Source organism: Dendrobium catenatum, unplaced genomic scaffold, assembly GCF_001605985.2.
Source record: "Dendrobium catenatum unplaced genomic scaffold, ASM160598v2 original_scaffold_212897, whole genome shotgun sequence".
NCBI classification, from domain to species: domain Eukaryota; kingdom Viridiplantae; phylum Streptophyta; class Magnoliopsida; order Asparagales; family Orchidaceae; genus Dendrobium; species Dendrobium catenatum.
In genome coordinates, this window is record NW_021531307.1 from 154,709 (window position 1) to 169,710 (window position 15,002).

Sequence of the window (15,002 nt, forward strand, 5' to 3'; positions counted from 1 at the left end):
GGTTGAATGCAAGAGAGTTCCATACATTTTTTGAGTTGTAGAAAGGATGGATTTCTCTACGATTTTGAGTTTGTAGAGAAGAGAGGAAGGTGCAACTTATGAGTTGCAAACTTCTAAATACCCCTTTGAACATTTGGTGTTCAAAGAGAGGGGTACACTCTCCTAACTTGGGTTTAGGAGAGTAGAAAGTGAAGAGAAAGTGAAGGATCCTATGGTTTTGAGCTAAGGTAAGGAATTTTCTAAGACTTTTGGAGCCTGTAGAAGTGAAAGAGGATTTGTAATTTTAAGGTTACAAATCAAGAGGGTGCCTCCTTGAATTTTTGTATTCAAGATGGTGGGATTTCACTTTCTTAGTTTAGGTTAAGATAATTGAAAGGAATTTTGGCGATTGCCTATAATTTAGGCTTGTAGGAAAAGAAGTGGTCCAAAGTGCAACCTAGGGATTGCAAATTGGAGTTCCTTTGAACATTTGGTGTCCAAAGAAGAGGTTCATTCATCCAATTTGGGTTGGAGGAGAAAAGGAGAGGGGATGCAACTTGGAAGTTACAAGCCCATGAGAATTCTTTGAACATTTGGTGTTCAAAGGGAAGTGCACATTCTCAAAATTTGGATTGAGAGAATGAAAATATCTTCCTACAACTTTTGAGTTGTAGAAAGATGTGATGGGATACACAACCTATAGGTTGCACATGAGAGGGTAAATTATTGAACCATATGTTCAATGATGTACAATCATTGAACCATATGTTCAATGATGTACAATCATTTACCAAATATGTGTTAGGCAAATGAAAGAAGATGTGTGCAACTTGAGGGTTGCAAACTCATGATCATTCCTTAAACATTTGGTGTTCAAAGAGAAGTTTACATTCTCCTAATTTGGAATCTTAAGAGAATGAGATAGTTTCCTACAACTTTTGGATTGTAGGAGGGGAGGATGAGATGATTTCCTACAACTTTAGAGTTGTAGGAAAGGAGAATGTGAAGTGCAACTTGTAGGTTGCAAGCTAGAGGAATCACTTTGAGCATTTGATGTTCAAAGGAAATGGCATACATTCACTTAATTTAGGCTAAGTGAATGGAGAGATTTTCTACACTTAGTTTGGTAGAAAAAGGAGAAAAGTGCACCTTAGAGGTTGCACATTCGTGAATGTCCTTGAACATTTGGTGTTCAAAGGGGATGACCATTCTCCTAAGTTTGGGGCTTAGAACTTTCTACAACTCTTAAGTTGTAGAAGAGAGAAGCAACAAGCCACCTTTGGATTGCATGTAAAAAGGGATTCCTTGGATATTGTGTGTCCAAGGAGGGAAAAATTATTACATCCGGTGAAAATACCGAGCAATACTGAGCATACCGAGTGTACCGAGCGCGCTGTACCGAGCACGGTACCGAGCACTTTAGTGACGTGACGTTTTGTTATTGGTTTCCGGATGCATTCGGTAACCTGACGGAATAATCACTCCCAAGGAGGGGGATTCATTTGCCTAAATAGTGGCTAAGCAAATGAGATGAGAGAACTTGATATTTTAATCTCAAGTTCAAGAGTTTACAACCCTATGTGTGGGGAGATTGGTGGTAGCTCCCAAGACAAGTTAAAAGTCATGTGATGATATATTTGGAACCTTGAGGAGGTTCCAATCAATACACATGAGAGGGATGATAATTGTTTGTTGACTTTGCTACAACAAACAAAGGATTGGTGACTTAGAGTTTATTTCTAAGGCTTAGGACCATGTAATGATATTGGTTGGAGCTTTTGGAGGTTCCAAATTATCATACATGAAAGGATTTTGTGTTGGCTTCTTGTGCCAACAAAATAGATAAAACGATTTGGGAGTTGGTTCCAAATTCCCTCTAATTCGTGGAACGATGTGTTTGGAGCTAAAATGAAGCTCCAAACAATCAAGAATAAGAGGTACAATATGTAGTTTTGGAACTACAAATTGAGAAGGTCGTCTACCTATATAGGTTAGGCAAACAAGATAGGCTAGATTTAGAGTCCTAAGCCTAAAGAGGGAATTCTTTCATTGATCTTTGTGTCTCGAATGAAAGAAAGAGGTAGCTTAGATTTCGGCTCTAAACTACAAGATTTACATATAATGATAAGTTGGAATTTTAGAGAATTCCAAATCATCACATATGAGAAGAGAAATGTTCATTTGCTAACTTTATGTTGTTAGCAAATGGAAATGAGGCTTCGGATTTGTTTCCTACAATCTTCATGATTCATGTAAGGGAACATTTGGAGCTTGGGAAGACTCCAAAGTGTCACACATGGAAGTAATGTTTGTGGGTTAGATGCTCCAACAAACAAAGTAGGAGAGCGTGAGAGTTTGGTCTCAAGCCCAAGCGATCTACATGATGGACATTTGGAGCTTAGGGAGTTTTCCCAAATCAAATTTGATATGATTTTGGGGATTTGAGGTTTCTAGGGATATCCTAAAGATCCATTTTAGCAAGATCTAGAGGAAACCTAAAAGTAGATATGTAATGATTTGTAGCTTCTAGAGTAGAGCTAGAATTCACACAATCTAACATTTGGAGTCTTGAGGGAGCATCCAAAAGTCATGCAATGGTATGTATTTAGAACCTTGAGAAGGTTCCAATCACCATGCATAAGAGAGAAGGATGGATGCTTATAAATTTTGTATCTACAAGCATAGAGATTTGAACCTAAGAATTTTTTGAATCCTAAGTTAAGATCGTTCATGCAATGGGAAAATGAAGCTTTGAGAGGCTCCAAATTATCATGCATGAGGGAGGGAAGACTACTAGAGAGCTTCCAACACATGAAAATGGTTTCCAAATCAATTTTGGCATGATTTGGGTAAGGGGAATTGGTCCTACAACTTGAATTTGGAAGACAACCTATGGCATTATCAAAGTTCTACAAGAAAGTGGTTTTCCCTAAATCGAACCTAATATGATTTGGAAATTTGAGAGCTTGCATCTAGCCATATTATCTTGCAACTTAGGAAAAATGAGCTTAACTAATCCCTTAGTATGATGGAGCAATGATCATGGGCCTTTGGGGTCCATGAAATGCTCCAAATCAAATTTACCAATACTTAGGATTAAATGAGCACATTTATGAAAAATTTGCAAGTTAATACATTCACTAATCTAAGAAAGAAATAGATAACATATAGCTTGAATCACAATATAGTAGAAAACATGCATTTGAAGCTTTTAAGGGGTCAAATCACTTTTGGCATGATTTGACCCATTGAAGGCATTGAAATGAGTTTCCAAACTTTGGAATAATTGCATAACAAAAATAATTAGCCATATACTTTTCTATCACAAACTATACAACACATCCAAAGGTGAGCTTGATCAACACACTTGCTCTAGGATTTTTGAAACTAATCTTTGGGATTCACATTAGATCCTAGAACAAGTCATCACAAACATTTTGGATATATTGTAAGGCTTATGTCACACTCCACAAGCTCCACCAAATTCCTAAATCATATGTCTATTTCGTCATGACGCTAGTGTTGAGTAGGTACATGTACACAATGTGAAATTTGAGAGGATATGTGAGCTACACACTATTTTTGGCTACGAAAAGTAACATGCCCTAAGGTTTGAATGTAGGCGAAGGCGTCAATCTTAATATGATGCACAAACATACATTTGAGAGGTGTTGGATAACAACCCGACACCTCTACACGCATCGAAATCCTCTCCGGACCCTCACATGAGAGTCAACAAATGGAAATCACCGAATTTTCACTATTTTTGCAAAGTGGACAGCCAACAAAGGGATTTTAAGGGACCAAAAATCAAAGTTTCTAGGAACCTAAGGCTTTGGATCGTCAATCACACGCCATTGGCTAGGGAGCCTTAAGGTTTTGCCTAAGTTTTAGTGTTATACCTCTCCCGATTTGTCCTAGCGCTTCTATCCCACACTGCCATTTGGCGGCAAAACCACTCGGTTCAGAGGGCCCCGGGTCATAATCGTTTATTATGCGGTGCCATTTGGCGGCAAAACCGCCGGTTAGAGGACACGTACCACATCCTTACTGGCAGGAGGTTGTTTGAGAATGGATCCTAGTGATATTTTTGACTAGGCATTTGACTCTTTGTGAGCAAAAGTAGTTTTTGATTTGTCCACCTCGGCAAACTGTTGCAGAGTGTGGATTGATTTTGCATTAAGCATTGATGGATTTATTTCAAAATTTAATTTTTTTTGGATCTTGAGATTTTTAAATTTTTGGATTTTTGGATTTTTGTGAATATTTGAATGGAATTTGGAAGTCATTTGAAATACTTGTGGACCCCTCTGGTTGAGATAAACATTCAACACGACCATCATTGGGGTGTTAGGGGTTATTTCCATTTAAAGCTTGAATCTTGTCGACCCTATCAACTTGTTGATAAGGGATCGGGTTTTGTAAGCTTTGTACCTTTATTAGTGAATTTATATTGTTGAATGTATTAAAATAAATATATCGGTCGTCGTCGCCGTATACTTGTTTGATTGTTCGAACCCTGTCGAATTCTATTGACCCGTATAAAAGGATCGGGTTTTAACTTGAATTCACTTATTGACCCGCGCAGCATCCCTAGACATCACGTGTGTACAAATAACACGTTCGTCGGGACCCATGCGGGTCGAGATTGTATTTTCCCCTTTAATGTACCAATGTATATACAAATTACAGTGCACGTGCATGGGTATTTTGAAATATTTCAGCTGTGCAGATAATTATTATTTGAATGCACACAACATTTCATTTGAGAGTTTATACACGTCTTCTGTCCTCTAGTACGAGTGTTGCGGGTCCGGTGGCGGCGCTTTGTAGATTGTAGACGCCTTTTGTCCGCTTGTATAGAAGTTGCGGATCCGGTGGCGTGGCGTGGCATCTTCTGAATAGAGTTGTTCACTGCTTCGTACAGGTAGACAGTCGTGCACTATTTGCTTTCTGCAGGTGGATCGTAGTGCACTAACTAATCTCCTGCCTTCACTCGTAGGTGCTTTTAGATGGCTCTTTGTTTGCACGATGAATTTCCCCCGGTAACCCGTAGTCAGTTTCACATGATATAGCCATTTGTATTTTGCTTATGGATAATAGACCGGTGTGCTACGAGTCTTCTACAGTGGCCCATGGATACTTGCATTTGTTGTAGTCATTTGCCTTTGCTTACTGAGTTAATTGCATTTGTTTGTAATAAATTCATAGTTCTTGCTTACATTTGAATTGCAAGATATTACTACATCCACTTTTGTGAATTGTAATCTCTTGTAGGTGGTAGAAGCATTCGTTCTTTCTTATGTTATAATGGACCGTATGAGCACCCCGACACTCGTTGCATGCTTCTTGTAGATTTGTTCAAGTTAATCAATTTGCATGAACATTTGCCATCCTTCTTGAGTGATTGATACTAGAGATAACATGACCTTCATTGCCTTTGAACATATCTTTTAGTCTACGAGGGACTTATATGTGGAACACCTTTTGTATCAATTATTTGACATTGTGTTCAACACAAATCTCCTATTCATATGAATGGATAAGATCTTATGAATCAATTGATTCATGAGTCTCAAAATTCTATGTTCAAATAAAATTCCCCTTTTTTATTGTGTTTTCATTTTAGGAGAGGTTTTGGTGCAAAATCATCATTCTATGTTCATTTTAATCAAGTTACATTAGATCTTTTTTTTTATCTCTTCAAGCTTAAGATTTGGTCCAATTGATGCTCAAATCAAAATTTTATGTAGTCCAAGTTCTTATATTTAGTTCGAACCAAATTGAAGTCCAAATTGGTGAATCCTTTGATGTTCAAAGGCTTACAAGTCTCCATCACTTGATTCAAGTTTAGGTTCATGAATCTCTTATGCAACTCATTTGAGTTCAAATTCTTTATTCTACCGTTCAAGTCCAAATCAAAGTCCCCTGTGGTCTTTGTAGAGTTCAAGTCCGAGCTCAAAATGAGTTCAATCAAGTTCAGTTCAAGCTTTGTTGTCTTTCAAGTTCATTATAGATCAAGTTTGAATCAAATTCTCATTCCTTACAACATCGCTTGATTAAGTTTTGATTTAAGCTTGATTTTGTCTTAAATTATGCCCAAGTTAAGTTCATTTGATGTCCAAATAAAGTCTACTGTTTGTTCTAAGTCCTTGTCATTTTCAGATAAAAATTTGGTAGCCTCCCGGCGTCTCTCCTGTTTAGGGGAAAAACTAAGAGGCCGCCTACCCGCCACGTCAATAAAGACGTGCACGGTTGGTGTTTGTGAGACACCACGGCGATGATTTTTTTGTTTGTCATCCACCACGCCAATAAAGGCGTGCATGAGTTTTTAATAGCAGTTTTTGATGGTACTTGCTTTAAAAAAAATAGTTTACTTTCCCCCCACTCGGGGGTACTTATGGGTGACCCCGCCTCGCCGTAGTGCCGCACCGGAGTCTCATCCCACCATGCGTAATAAAGACGTGCTTGGGCGGTTTTCCGATCCGCCTCGAACATTGAAGTAGGATTTTTAGGTAATCACCTTCCTCGTTGTAGGCGCCGCATCGGGGTCCCATCCCACCACGCGCAATAAAGGCGTGCACGGGTGATTCTCCTGTTCGCCGCTAACTTCGAGAGCGAGAATCTAAGTTTAGGGAGTTTTGTACCTTCGCGGGTTGGCGGTGAAGTCGGCACGTAGATCGAGGCATAACATATTTAATTCATAATTAATTACAAATTATTTATAAATAATTATATTTGACATATAATTAATTATATTTAATTCATAATTAATTATAAATTAATTATACGTAATTTATAATTAATGATAAACTAATTATAATTAATTATATTTAATTTAAAATTAATTATAAATAATTAGATTTATTTTAAAATTAAATAAAAAATATAATTAATTATGCGTGAGGGAGAGAGCCACCTTCACGAGAGGGAGAGAGCCACCTTCACGACAAGTGAGCTCCTGCTGTGGCTTCCGATCGGGCAATTAAAGGGCAAGGGAGGCGTCTTCACATCGAGCTCCCGTCGCTTCCTGCGATCAAAATACCGGACTTCCGATCCGACGGGAAAGGAAGTGTCGTCGATGGAGCGGATGGAGGTAGGCTGATCTAGGGCTCCAGCTAGGGTGGAGATCGAAGGAAGAAGCTCGGCCGACAAGGTAGGGGAAGGCTTCTCTCTCTCTCTCTCTGGATCAAGGGCCAGTGAACAGGGCAGAGGCGAAGGGAAGAGGAAGCCTTGGGAGATTGGGTTTGGTCGTGGAGTCAGAGGTCGTGAGGGATTTGCGAACGGTGAGAGGAGGAGAGGTATCAGGAGAGCCCGTATGTGCGGCTGGAGCTTAGCAGTGGAGTTCGAATGAGAGCAGCGAGAGAAGTCTCCATTCCTTCGCTATTTAACGACCTCTGCGGACGCTCGATTGAGGCGAGAGATCGTGCAGAATGACCTTTCGGCGCCGAATAACAGAGTCGGGTACTGTAGCAGTCGGCGCGTTCAGCTGATTTTGCATAAGATTTGGGATTAGGTATGTTAAAATGCTTCTTTATTTTTGTTTTAACTTAATGAGGTCAACATTGAAAAAGTGCTCTTTTGAGCAACAAAGAATGGAGTACTTGGGACATATAGTGTCTTAAGTTAGGGTGTCAGCGAATCCAACCAAGATAGAGGCAATGGTGGAGTGGCTAGTGATTAAACCTTGAAGGAGCTAAGGGGGTTCTTGGGACTCGCAGGATAAGTTTATGAAGGAATACAGCTCTATAACCTGGCCGTTGACAGAGCAATTGATGAATAACAATTTTTAATGTGGGGTTGTAGCCACTTGGGCGTTTGAGCAGTTGAAAAAGCCATGACTGTGTCATTGTGTTAGCATTACCAGATTTCAACCAGTCTTTTGTAGTGGAGACTGATGCATTAGGCTATGAGTTGGGAGCAATTCTCATGCAAGGGCAGAGACTCATAACTTATTTCAGCCAAGTGTTGACTACTAGGGCTAGAATGAAATCAATATATGGAAGGAAACTGATGGGGATAGTGTTAGTATTCAAAAGTGTCGACCTTATCTGTTGCGGGGCACTTCATAGTTAGGACTGATCAGAGGAGTTTGAAGGTCATGTTGGAACAGAGGATGGTGATATAGGAGCATTAGCAGTGGCTTTTCAAGTTATTAAGGTATGACTTTGAGATCTAATACAAGTCTGTGTTGAAACTAAAGTTGCATATGCTATCTCCAGGCGTAGTGAAACTGAAGCCCCCTAGGTTATGACTCTATTATTTTCTTTAGTAGTGGATTGGGAGGTCTTAAAGCAAGAGAGCGAGTAAGATGAAGAGCTGAGTAAAATCAAAGGATATTACTTCAGAAAATGGACAATCACCTTGGTTACTTTTTGGTGGGTTAGAAGATGCTGTACCAGGGACGATTTGTGCTTTTGAGGATATCACCACACATCCCTAACTTGTTGCAGGAGTTTCATGGCATATCTATTGGGTTACATTTGGGAATCTAAAAGATATCGTCGACTGGCAGCTGAGTTGTATTGGATGGGCATGCAAAACGATGTGCAAAAGATGGTGGCCAATTGTGATGTTTGCCAAAGACACAAATACCAGGCTATGGCTTCAGGTAGTCTTTTATAGCCTTTAGCTTTACTTGAGAATGTGCGGGAAGGGGTGATTATGGACTTTATTGAGGGATTGCCTAAGTCAGAAGGATTCACCATGATTATGATGGTGGTGGACAGATGGAGCAAATAAGCTCATTTTATTCTCCTATGGCACCTATACACAGTGGTGTCAGTGGCCGCCACTTTCATTAGAGAGGTGATATGTTTGCATGGCATACTTGAGTCCATAGTATCTAATTGGGATAATATATTTCTAAGCCATTTCTGGAGGGAGCTATTCAAGATGCATTAGATTATCCTAAAGTGGAGTACTGCTTATCACCCTCAAACAAATGGCTAGATGGTGGTGGTAAATCGCAGTGTGGAGACTTATCTTTGTTGCTTTGTCTCGGATAACCCAACGATGTGGGCAAAATGGTTAGCCTGACAGAGTATTGATATAACACTTCATATCATACAGCAGTCTTGACAACACTTTTTAAAATCCTATATGGGAGGGATCCCCCTCATTTACTATATTATGGGCATGAAAACACGCCAGTATCGTTAGTGGAGCAATACTTGGGAAAAAAGGGGCTAGATCTTAGCAGAATTATAGGGGCATCTACTGCGAGCAAAATAAATTATGAAAGAGCAAGCAGATGGACACAGGAGGGATGTGCAATATGAAATTGGGGATAGAGTTTATATGAAGATCCAATCTTACAGACAGAAGACTGTAGCTCGACGGAGGAATGAGATGCTTTCCCTTCAATACTTTGGGCCATACGAGGTTGTGGTGTGCATTGGCGCGGTCGCATATCACCTACAGTTGCCACCAACTTCATCCATCAATCCAGTATTTCATGTGATGCAGCTAAGACGAGCCATTTTGAGACCATTCAACCTCGCCCCCACTATTGGCTACATTGTCAGGAGATATGGAGGTAAAATTAGAACCATTGGAGATGAAAGAGGTGCGCCAAGAAGACAAGGGGATCGGGGAAGTGTTGATTAAGTGGAAAATTTTACTAGAGTATGAAGCGACGTGAGAATCCTACAATACTATTCATAGGTAGTTTCCTTCTTTCCACCTTGAGGACAAGGTGACTTTTGAGAGGGGAGTATTGATGCGAATGTGGAGCCCACCCCCTGTGTGGTAGCTCGGCAGAATTCCAGGAGCCAAAAGGCTCCCTTTTTTTGGGTCCCAACACCTCATTTCGGACCTATAGGAGGAAAAAGTTAGGGGATATCATTGGAGAAAATGTGAGGTGCATTTATGGTGGGATTATGGATGAATTTGAGGGGGAAAGTTTGTATGTGGAGGGGATTATGTGAAGAATTTTCTGTAGTTTTCTTTGGTAATATTGGGTTCCTAGTTGCTGCTAGGAATTGGGGGATAGCCGATTCACCTCTCGAATAATGAATCAATTGTATCTTGTGTTTCTTTTGATTGAGATTATTATTTCAGCTTTATTAGTGTTGTTCATATATACCATTGCTGTTTTTACTTGGTTGGTGGCTGTTTTTTTTTGCCGGTTGGTGTTGATTTTGTTCTAGAATGTTTTGAGTGCTGATTTGATCCCCAAATCATATCACAACCTTCCTTTGTCATTATGAAAATTAGCTCAAGTTTTATGGCTTAAGTACTACTACGACAAGAAAACTAAACTGGAGCTCTTGACTTCAGTAAAGAATACATTAGGAATAGTTTTGTTTAGGATTTTTTTTTTCTATAAAAAAATTGCACGCCTGCCTTGGTTGCGTCAGTAATATAGATCATGAACGAGTTTTGTAATACATGATCTCCCTGGCTTTTTTTTTACCCCTGTATTTCTTATGGACTTTATTATTCATTTCATTTCGGCAGACTTGTTTTTGATGTAAATAAATCTTCACTCAATCATTGAGAAATTTTTTTTAGTTCCTTTTAACGTGATCTGCTATTTAACATCTTTTATCTCCATCTATGATGTAAAGAAATCTTCACTCAATTTTTGAGAAATTATTTTTTAGTTCCTTTTTAAGTGATCTGCTACTTAACATCTCTTATCTAGCTGTAAGGTTATTTTTCTGATGTCAGTAAACTTTTAATGTCCTATTGCTTTCAGCCGCACAAATGTCACTATGGTGCTTGCCCGCCTTGCAGAATTATTTGTGGAGAAGAACTTTCATGCGGTCATATCTGTAAACATAGGTTTTGGACTGTAGATTTGGAGTTCTTTTCTACGCAAGATTGCTGCTAACTTAATTGATTGAGTTGATAATTTCAAAAATTTCTGCCTGCATGTAGATGCCATGGCCCAATCCCTCCTCCCAACCCAGAATTCACATTGAAACCTAAGAAGAAGAAAATGGAGAAAAATATTGGAGTTACACCTGGATCAGCATGCCCTTCTTGTCAAGAAATTATTTGGGTAGCATGCCTAGGCCAACACCTTGGTGAAGAACGTCCGGTTTGTATCTTATCAGTTCCTCAAACTAGAATCATATGTAGTTGATATTTGATCTTCATAGGGTTTACTTAAGGTGCTTTTCCACTGTGCTTATCTGTTATGTTCATTTTTCAGATGGTTTGTTCAAAAACGTCCCAGTTTTCATGTAATAGCTTGTGTGGAAATCTTCTTGCTTGTGGCAATCATTACTGCACAAAGTCTTGCCATGCTGTGAAGTATCAGCCATCATCATCGGATGGACATGGAAGTTATAAGGATGATTTGGCACAAAAACATGGGCCTTCACTTTTAAATGCTGGAAGTGATCATGCAGAGTCGTGTGAAGAGTGTCTTCTTCCATGTCAAAAGGTTTGATTCAGTAAATTTATTCGAAATAATATTTTTTATTACTTGGTTATATTGTTCTCTTGAAATGGTTCTCATTTATTCATGAACATATTGTTGAAGGAAAACTCTAGGAAGCCGATCTCTGATGATCCATCTAAGACGAGCTCTTTTACCATCACAACTTGGTGAATTTTAGATTGAAATATTTTTCAGGTTAGGGAGCCCGCATGCTCACACCCATGCCCTTTACCATGTCATTCTGATTGTTGCCCCCCTTGTGAGGTACTTCTTAAAAGATCGTGTCATTGTGGTGCTATGGTGCATGTGTTCAATTGCGCTAACTACAATAGGTTGACTGTAGAGGAGCAGCAACTGACAAGATCATGTCGTGGCCCATGCCATAGGTAACTTGTAGTGCTATTTATTCATTTTTTAAACTTGTGGTTTCATTAGTTTCCCTGCCATTTACCAGCATGCTTTTCGTATGTAAATGTGTGTGACTAAACAACTATGAAGCTAGTATTCCACCTGCCTTGCCTCTACCTATTACATGATAAGCCTTGCTTGCCATAAAATGTTCCGTATTTCTTGACATGCTATCCCAAATTTTTTTTTCTAGGAGGATATTCAGTCATCATCATAATACATCATTTGCAGTATGCTTCTAAAGTGAAGATAATAATGTGCATTATTATTTTGTTCGCTATTCTCATATGCATTTTTTTATTGGTGTATTCATCTTTTTGAAATGTTTGCTTATTTCTTCTGTCTACAGAAAATTACCTAATTGCCCTCATTTATGCTCTGATATTTGTCATCCTGGACAGTGTCCATCAATTAATCTATGCTCTAAAAAGGTATACTTCTAAATTTTTATCATCCAAATTTGGCTTCAGTCATTTTCCTTATTCTTCCATTCCAAAAACATGTAAGAGTTACAGTAGTGATCTTTTTATGCTTATTTACCTTTGAAATAATTTCATAGGGTCAATCATATTCATGGATAGGCATTTTCATTGTCAAATAGGATAACACATTATTTCTGCCAATTATTATTTGTATAGGACTATCTTAAAATTATATCATAGTTTCAATCTATTTTTCAAAATTTCCTCTCTTTATGATAATTCAACCATCGGCTATCATGAGTGTGTCAACTATATGGTTTCATCAGCATTGAAGGATATAATTAATTGAAAAGGTGTCAAATAGTATCTAAATTTTTAGAGATTTGTTTGTATAGCCATAATAAAAAATAGCTATAAAATGAGTAATAGGCATGACGAGCAACATCTGGATAGAATCTGTATTTTCTGCAAGAGTAAGAGATAAAGGTTAATATGCAAAGCAGAATGCCACGCATAAAAGAATTTTTTTTGAAATGCGAAGTACAAACAAATTGTACATTTTAATTAAATGAAAAGCGCATATCACAAAAAATGTTATATAGCTTTAAACTATTTACAATATTATACAAGTCAGATTATGAAATAATCTCACATATTAAGTTAAGTGCTAACAAGAAAAATTATTATCAACTAATAAGCAATAGTTCATGCACACGGTTTGATGAGCTACGCATGATGTTAACCCATCATTGTACTGATCTTTTTGAATTGGGAAGGAAAAGTTCAGTGTGACATTGCAGCGCCTCAAAATGGCTCTTTTATGGAAAATGAACCAGTAGTATACTAGTAGAGATTCATGATATGAAATCCCGTTCTCTCTTCCGACCTCTGCTTGTGAGCAAATTAGTCTCTTCTCAGATTTTGTTTTTAATTCTAAAAAACTGTTGGCTATATGGATTGAAATCCTTGTACATGTCTCTTCACAATTTACCAATATCTGTGTTCCATTGTTGAAGTTGAGCCTTGCTATGCTTTCTATAAATATGGCATTCTTTTTATGCAAATCGAGTATCATATTTTAGCAACGTAACTTTTTATCAACTCCCGCATTTTGTTTACTTTGTTTCTAGGTTACTGTTCGCTGTGCATGCAATAGCCTTAAAAAGGAATGGCTTTGTCGTGATGTCCAAAATTTGTACCGCCAAACTGATCGGGATCCTAAAGATGTTGTAAAGAGCTTGTTTGGAATTGGTTTGATCCCATGCAATGCAGACTGTAAAAGTAAGGTGAAAGTTGCTGATGCTGAATTACAAATTCAAAAAGTTCCAGTGCCCAAGGTATTGATGTTTTTCCAACAGCATGTTGCTTGGTAATTATTCCTTTTTTGTCTGAAGTTTCCTCCATTAGATTTGCTTGGCTCAGTTGTACAAGCTGTGTTCTTGCAAATTTTGCTTTACATATGCGCGGCATGCAAATTTGAACCTGTGGTGGTTGTGTGCACGTCTGATGTTCCAAACATTTGTTGCTTTAGTGCAATAATGTATTTGTTTATAAATTCATATGAATGCTTTGGCAAAAAGGGCTATTGAAGTTTCTTTTGAAGATGTCTCTTTTGTTGGTTTGGCGCTGTATTAATTATTAGATGTCTTTTGGCTAAGAAGCATATTTTAGTGAGTTTAAACATAGCATCATGGTTTTGGGCATAGCATCATATTTTTATTTTTATTTTTTTTAGCATAGCATCATATTAACGTGCCTTACTATGTAGAATAAGGGATAGATTTGTATTCACTAGTTTAATTCAGACATTTATTTAGAATTTGTGTTGAACACGTGGGAAATTTATTTGAGTTTGAAGCTTGTCACCTTAGACTTAGCAGAAAACTTCACGTGGTCAAGCTATGTCTAGTTATAGCGGTCAATTATCTCAAACCTTGCCGAGCTTATTAGGATTTTTTTCTTTTTTTCATTTTGCGTTCTGTATTAATAACCTTTATGGAGGAAAAAACTAAGCTAAAGGAATTGCTAAGAAGTAAGCATCTTACTTGTGTTTGATTTACTATTTTCCTGCAAAAGGGTATCTAATGTTTCACCTGCCCCTTTGTAGTTCATTAGCCATTTTGTGGTCATAGAGCCACAGTACTGTTTGGAGTATTAGTGCTTGTAGAAAACCCGCAACTCACTAAGAACATTGCTTCAGACATCTATTATTTCTGGTGGTTTATTTTTGTCATGTCTACACTTCCTCACCTGAGCAGTTTGGATTTTTTTTTAATAAAGCACAATATTATAACTATAAAATAATATGACTATAATAAGGATAATTATCAGAAGTTGTCATAGTATAGAGAAAACCACAAAATATCAAATAGCTTGACGTCTAAAGATGAACCTTCCAGTGTTGAAAACAGCAGGAGATAAAAAGGAGCTTATTTGGACCGCGTTATTTTAAGCCAGGCAAAAATATTGATGGGTGATGCTATATATTTTTTTCTGTTTACAACCCTGTGATAAATGTTATTTGAAATCTCATATCCATCATAGTATCATCACTAATAGTGAAGCAATATGAATATGTTATTGTAATACATGTCATTTAGGACAATATTTAAGCTTCTAATTCCTAGTTTTCACTCACAAGGGCATAGATGTTGTTGCTGCTGCTGTGACAAAAAGGAGAAAGAGAAGGGAGCGCATACAAGTAACTAAGCAGGTTTCAAAGTTCCAGGTGTGTGGTAAAGGACAAGGATTTAATAAATTTTTTTTTTCATCCTTCCCCTCCATCAGCTTAACTTGAGCAT

The 15,002-nt window shown here is 38.0% G+C and overlaps 1 protein-coding gene across 2 annotated transcripts in view; it reads left to right on the top strand.

The window, feature by feature from the left end:
* The window catches only part of LOC110092047 (NF-X1-type zinc finger protein NFXL2), a 73,777-nt gene that overhangs the window by 58,216 nt on the left and 559 nt on the right, over nucleotides 1-15,002 (top strand). For both annotated transcript variants that reach the window (XM_028692490.1, XM_020816394.2), the window contains 7 exons: nucleotides 10,682-10,767; nucleotides 10,864-11,026; nucleotides 11,141-11,374; nucleotides 11,567-11,757; nucleotides 12,129-12,210; nucleotides 13,332-13,538; nucleotides 14,843-14,929. In XM_028692490.1, coding sequence (XP_028548323.1) covers nucleotides 10,682-10,767; nucleotides 10,864-11,026; nucleotides 11,141-11,374; nucleotides 11,567-11,757; nucleotides 12,129-12,210; nucleotides 13,332-13,538; nucleotides 14,843-14,929 — 1,050 coding nt within the window. The remainder of the gene's footprint in view (nucleotides 1-10,681; nucleotides 10,768-10,863; nucleotides 11,027-11,140; nucleotides 11,375-11,566; nucleotides 11,758-12,128; nucleotides 12,211-13,331; nucleotides 13,539-14,842; nucleotides 14,930-15,002) is intronic.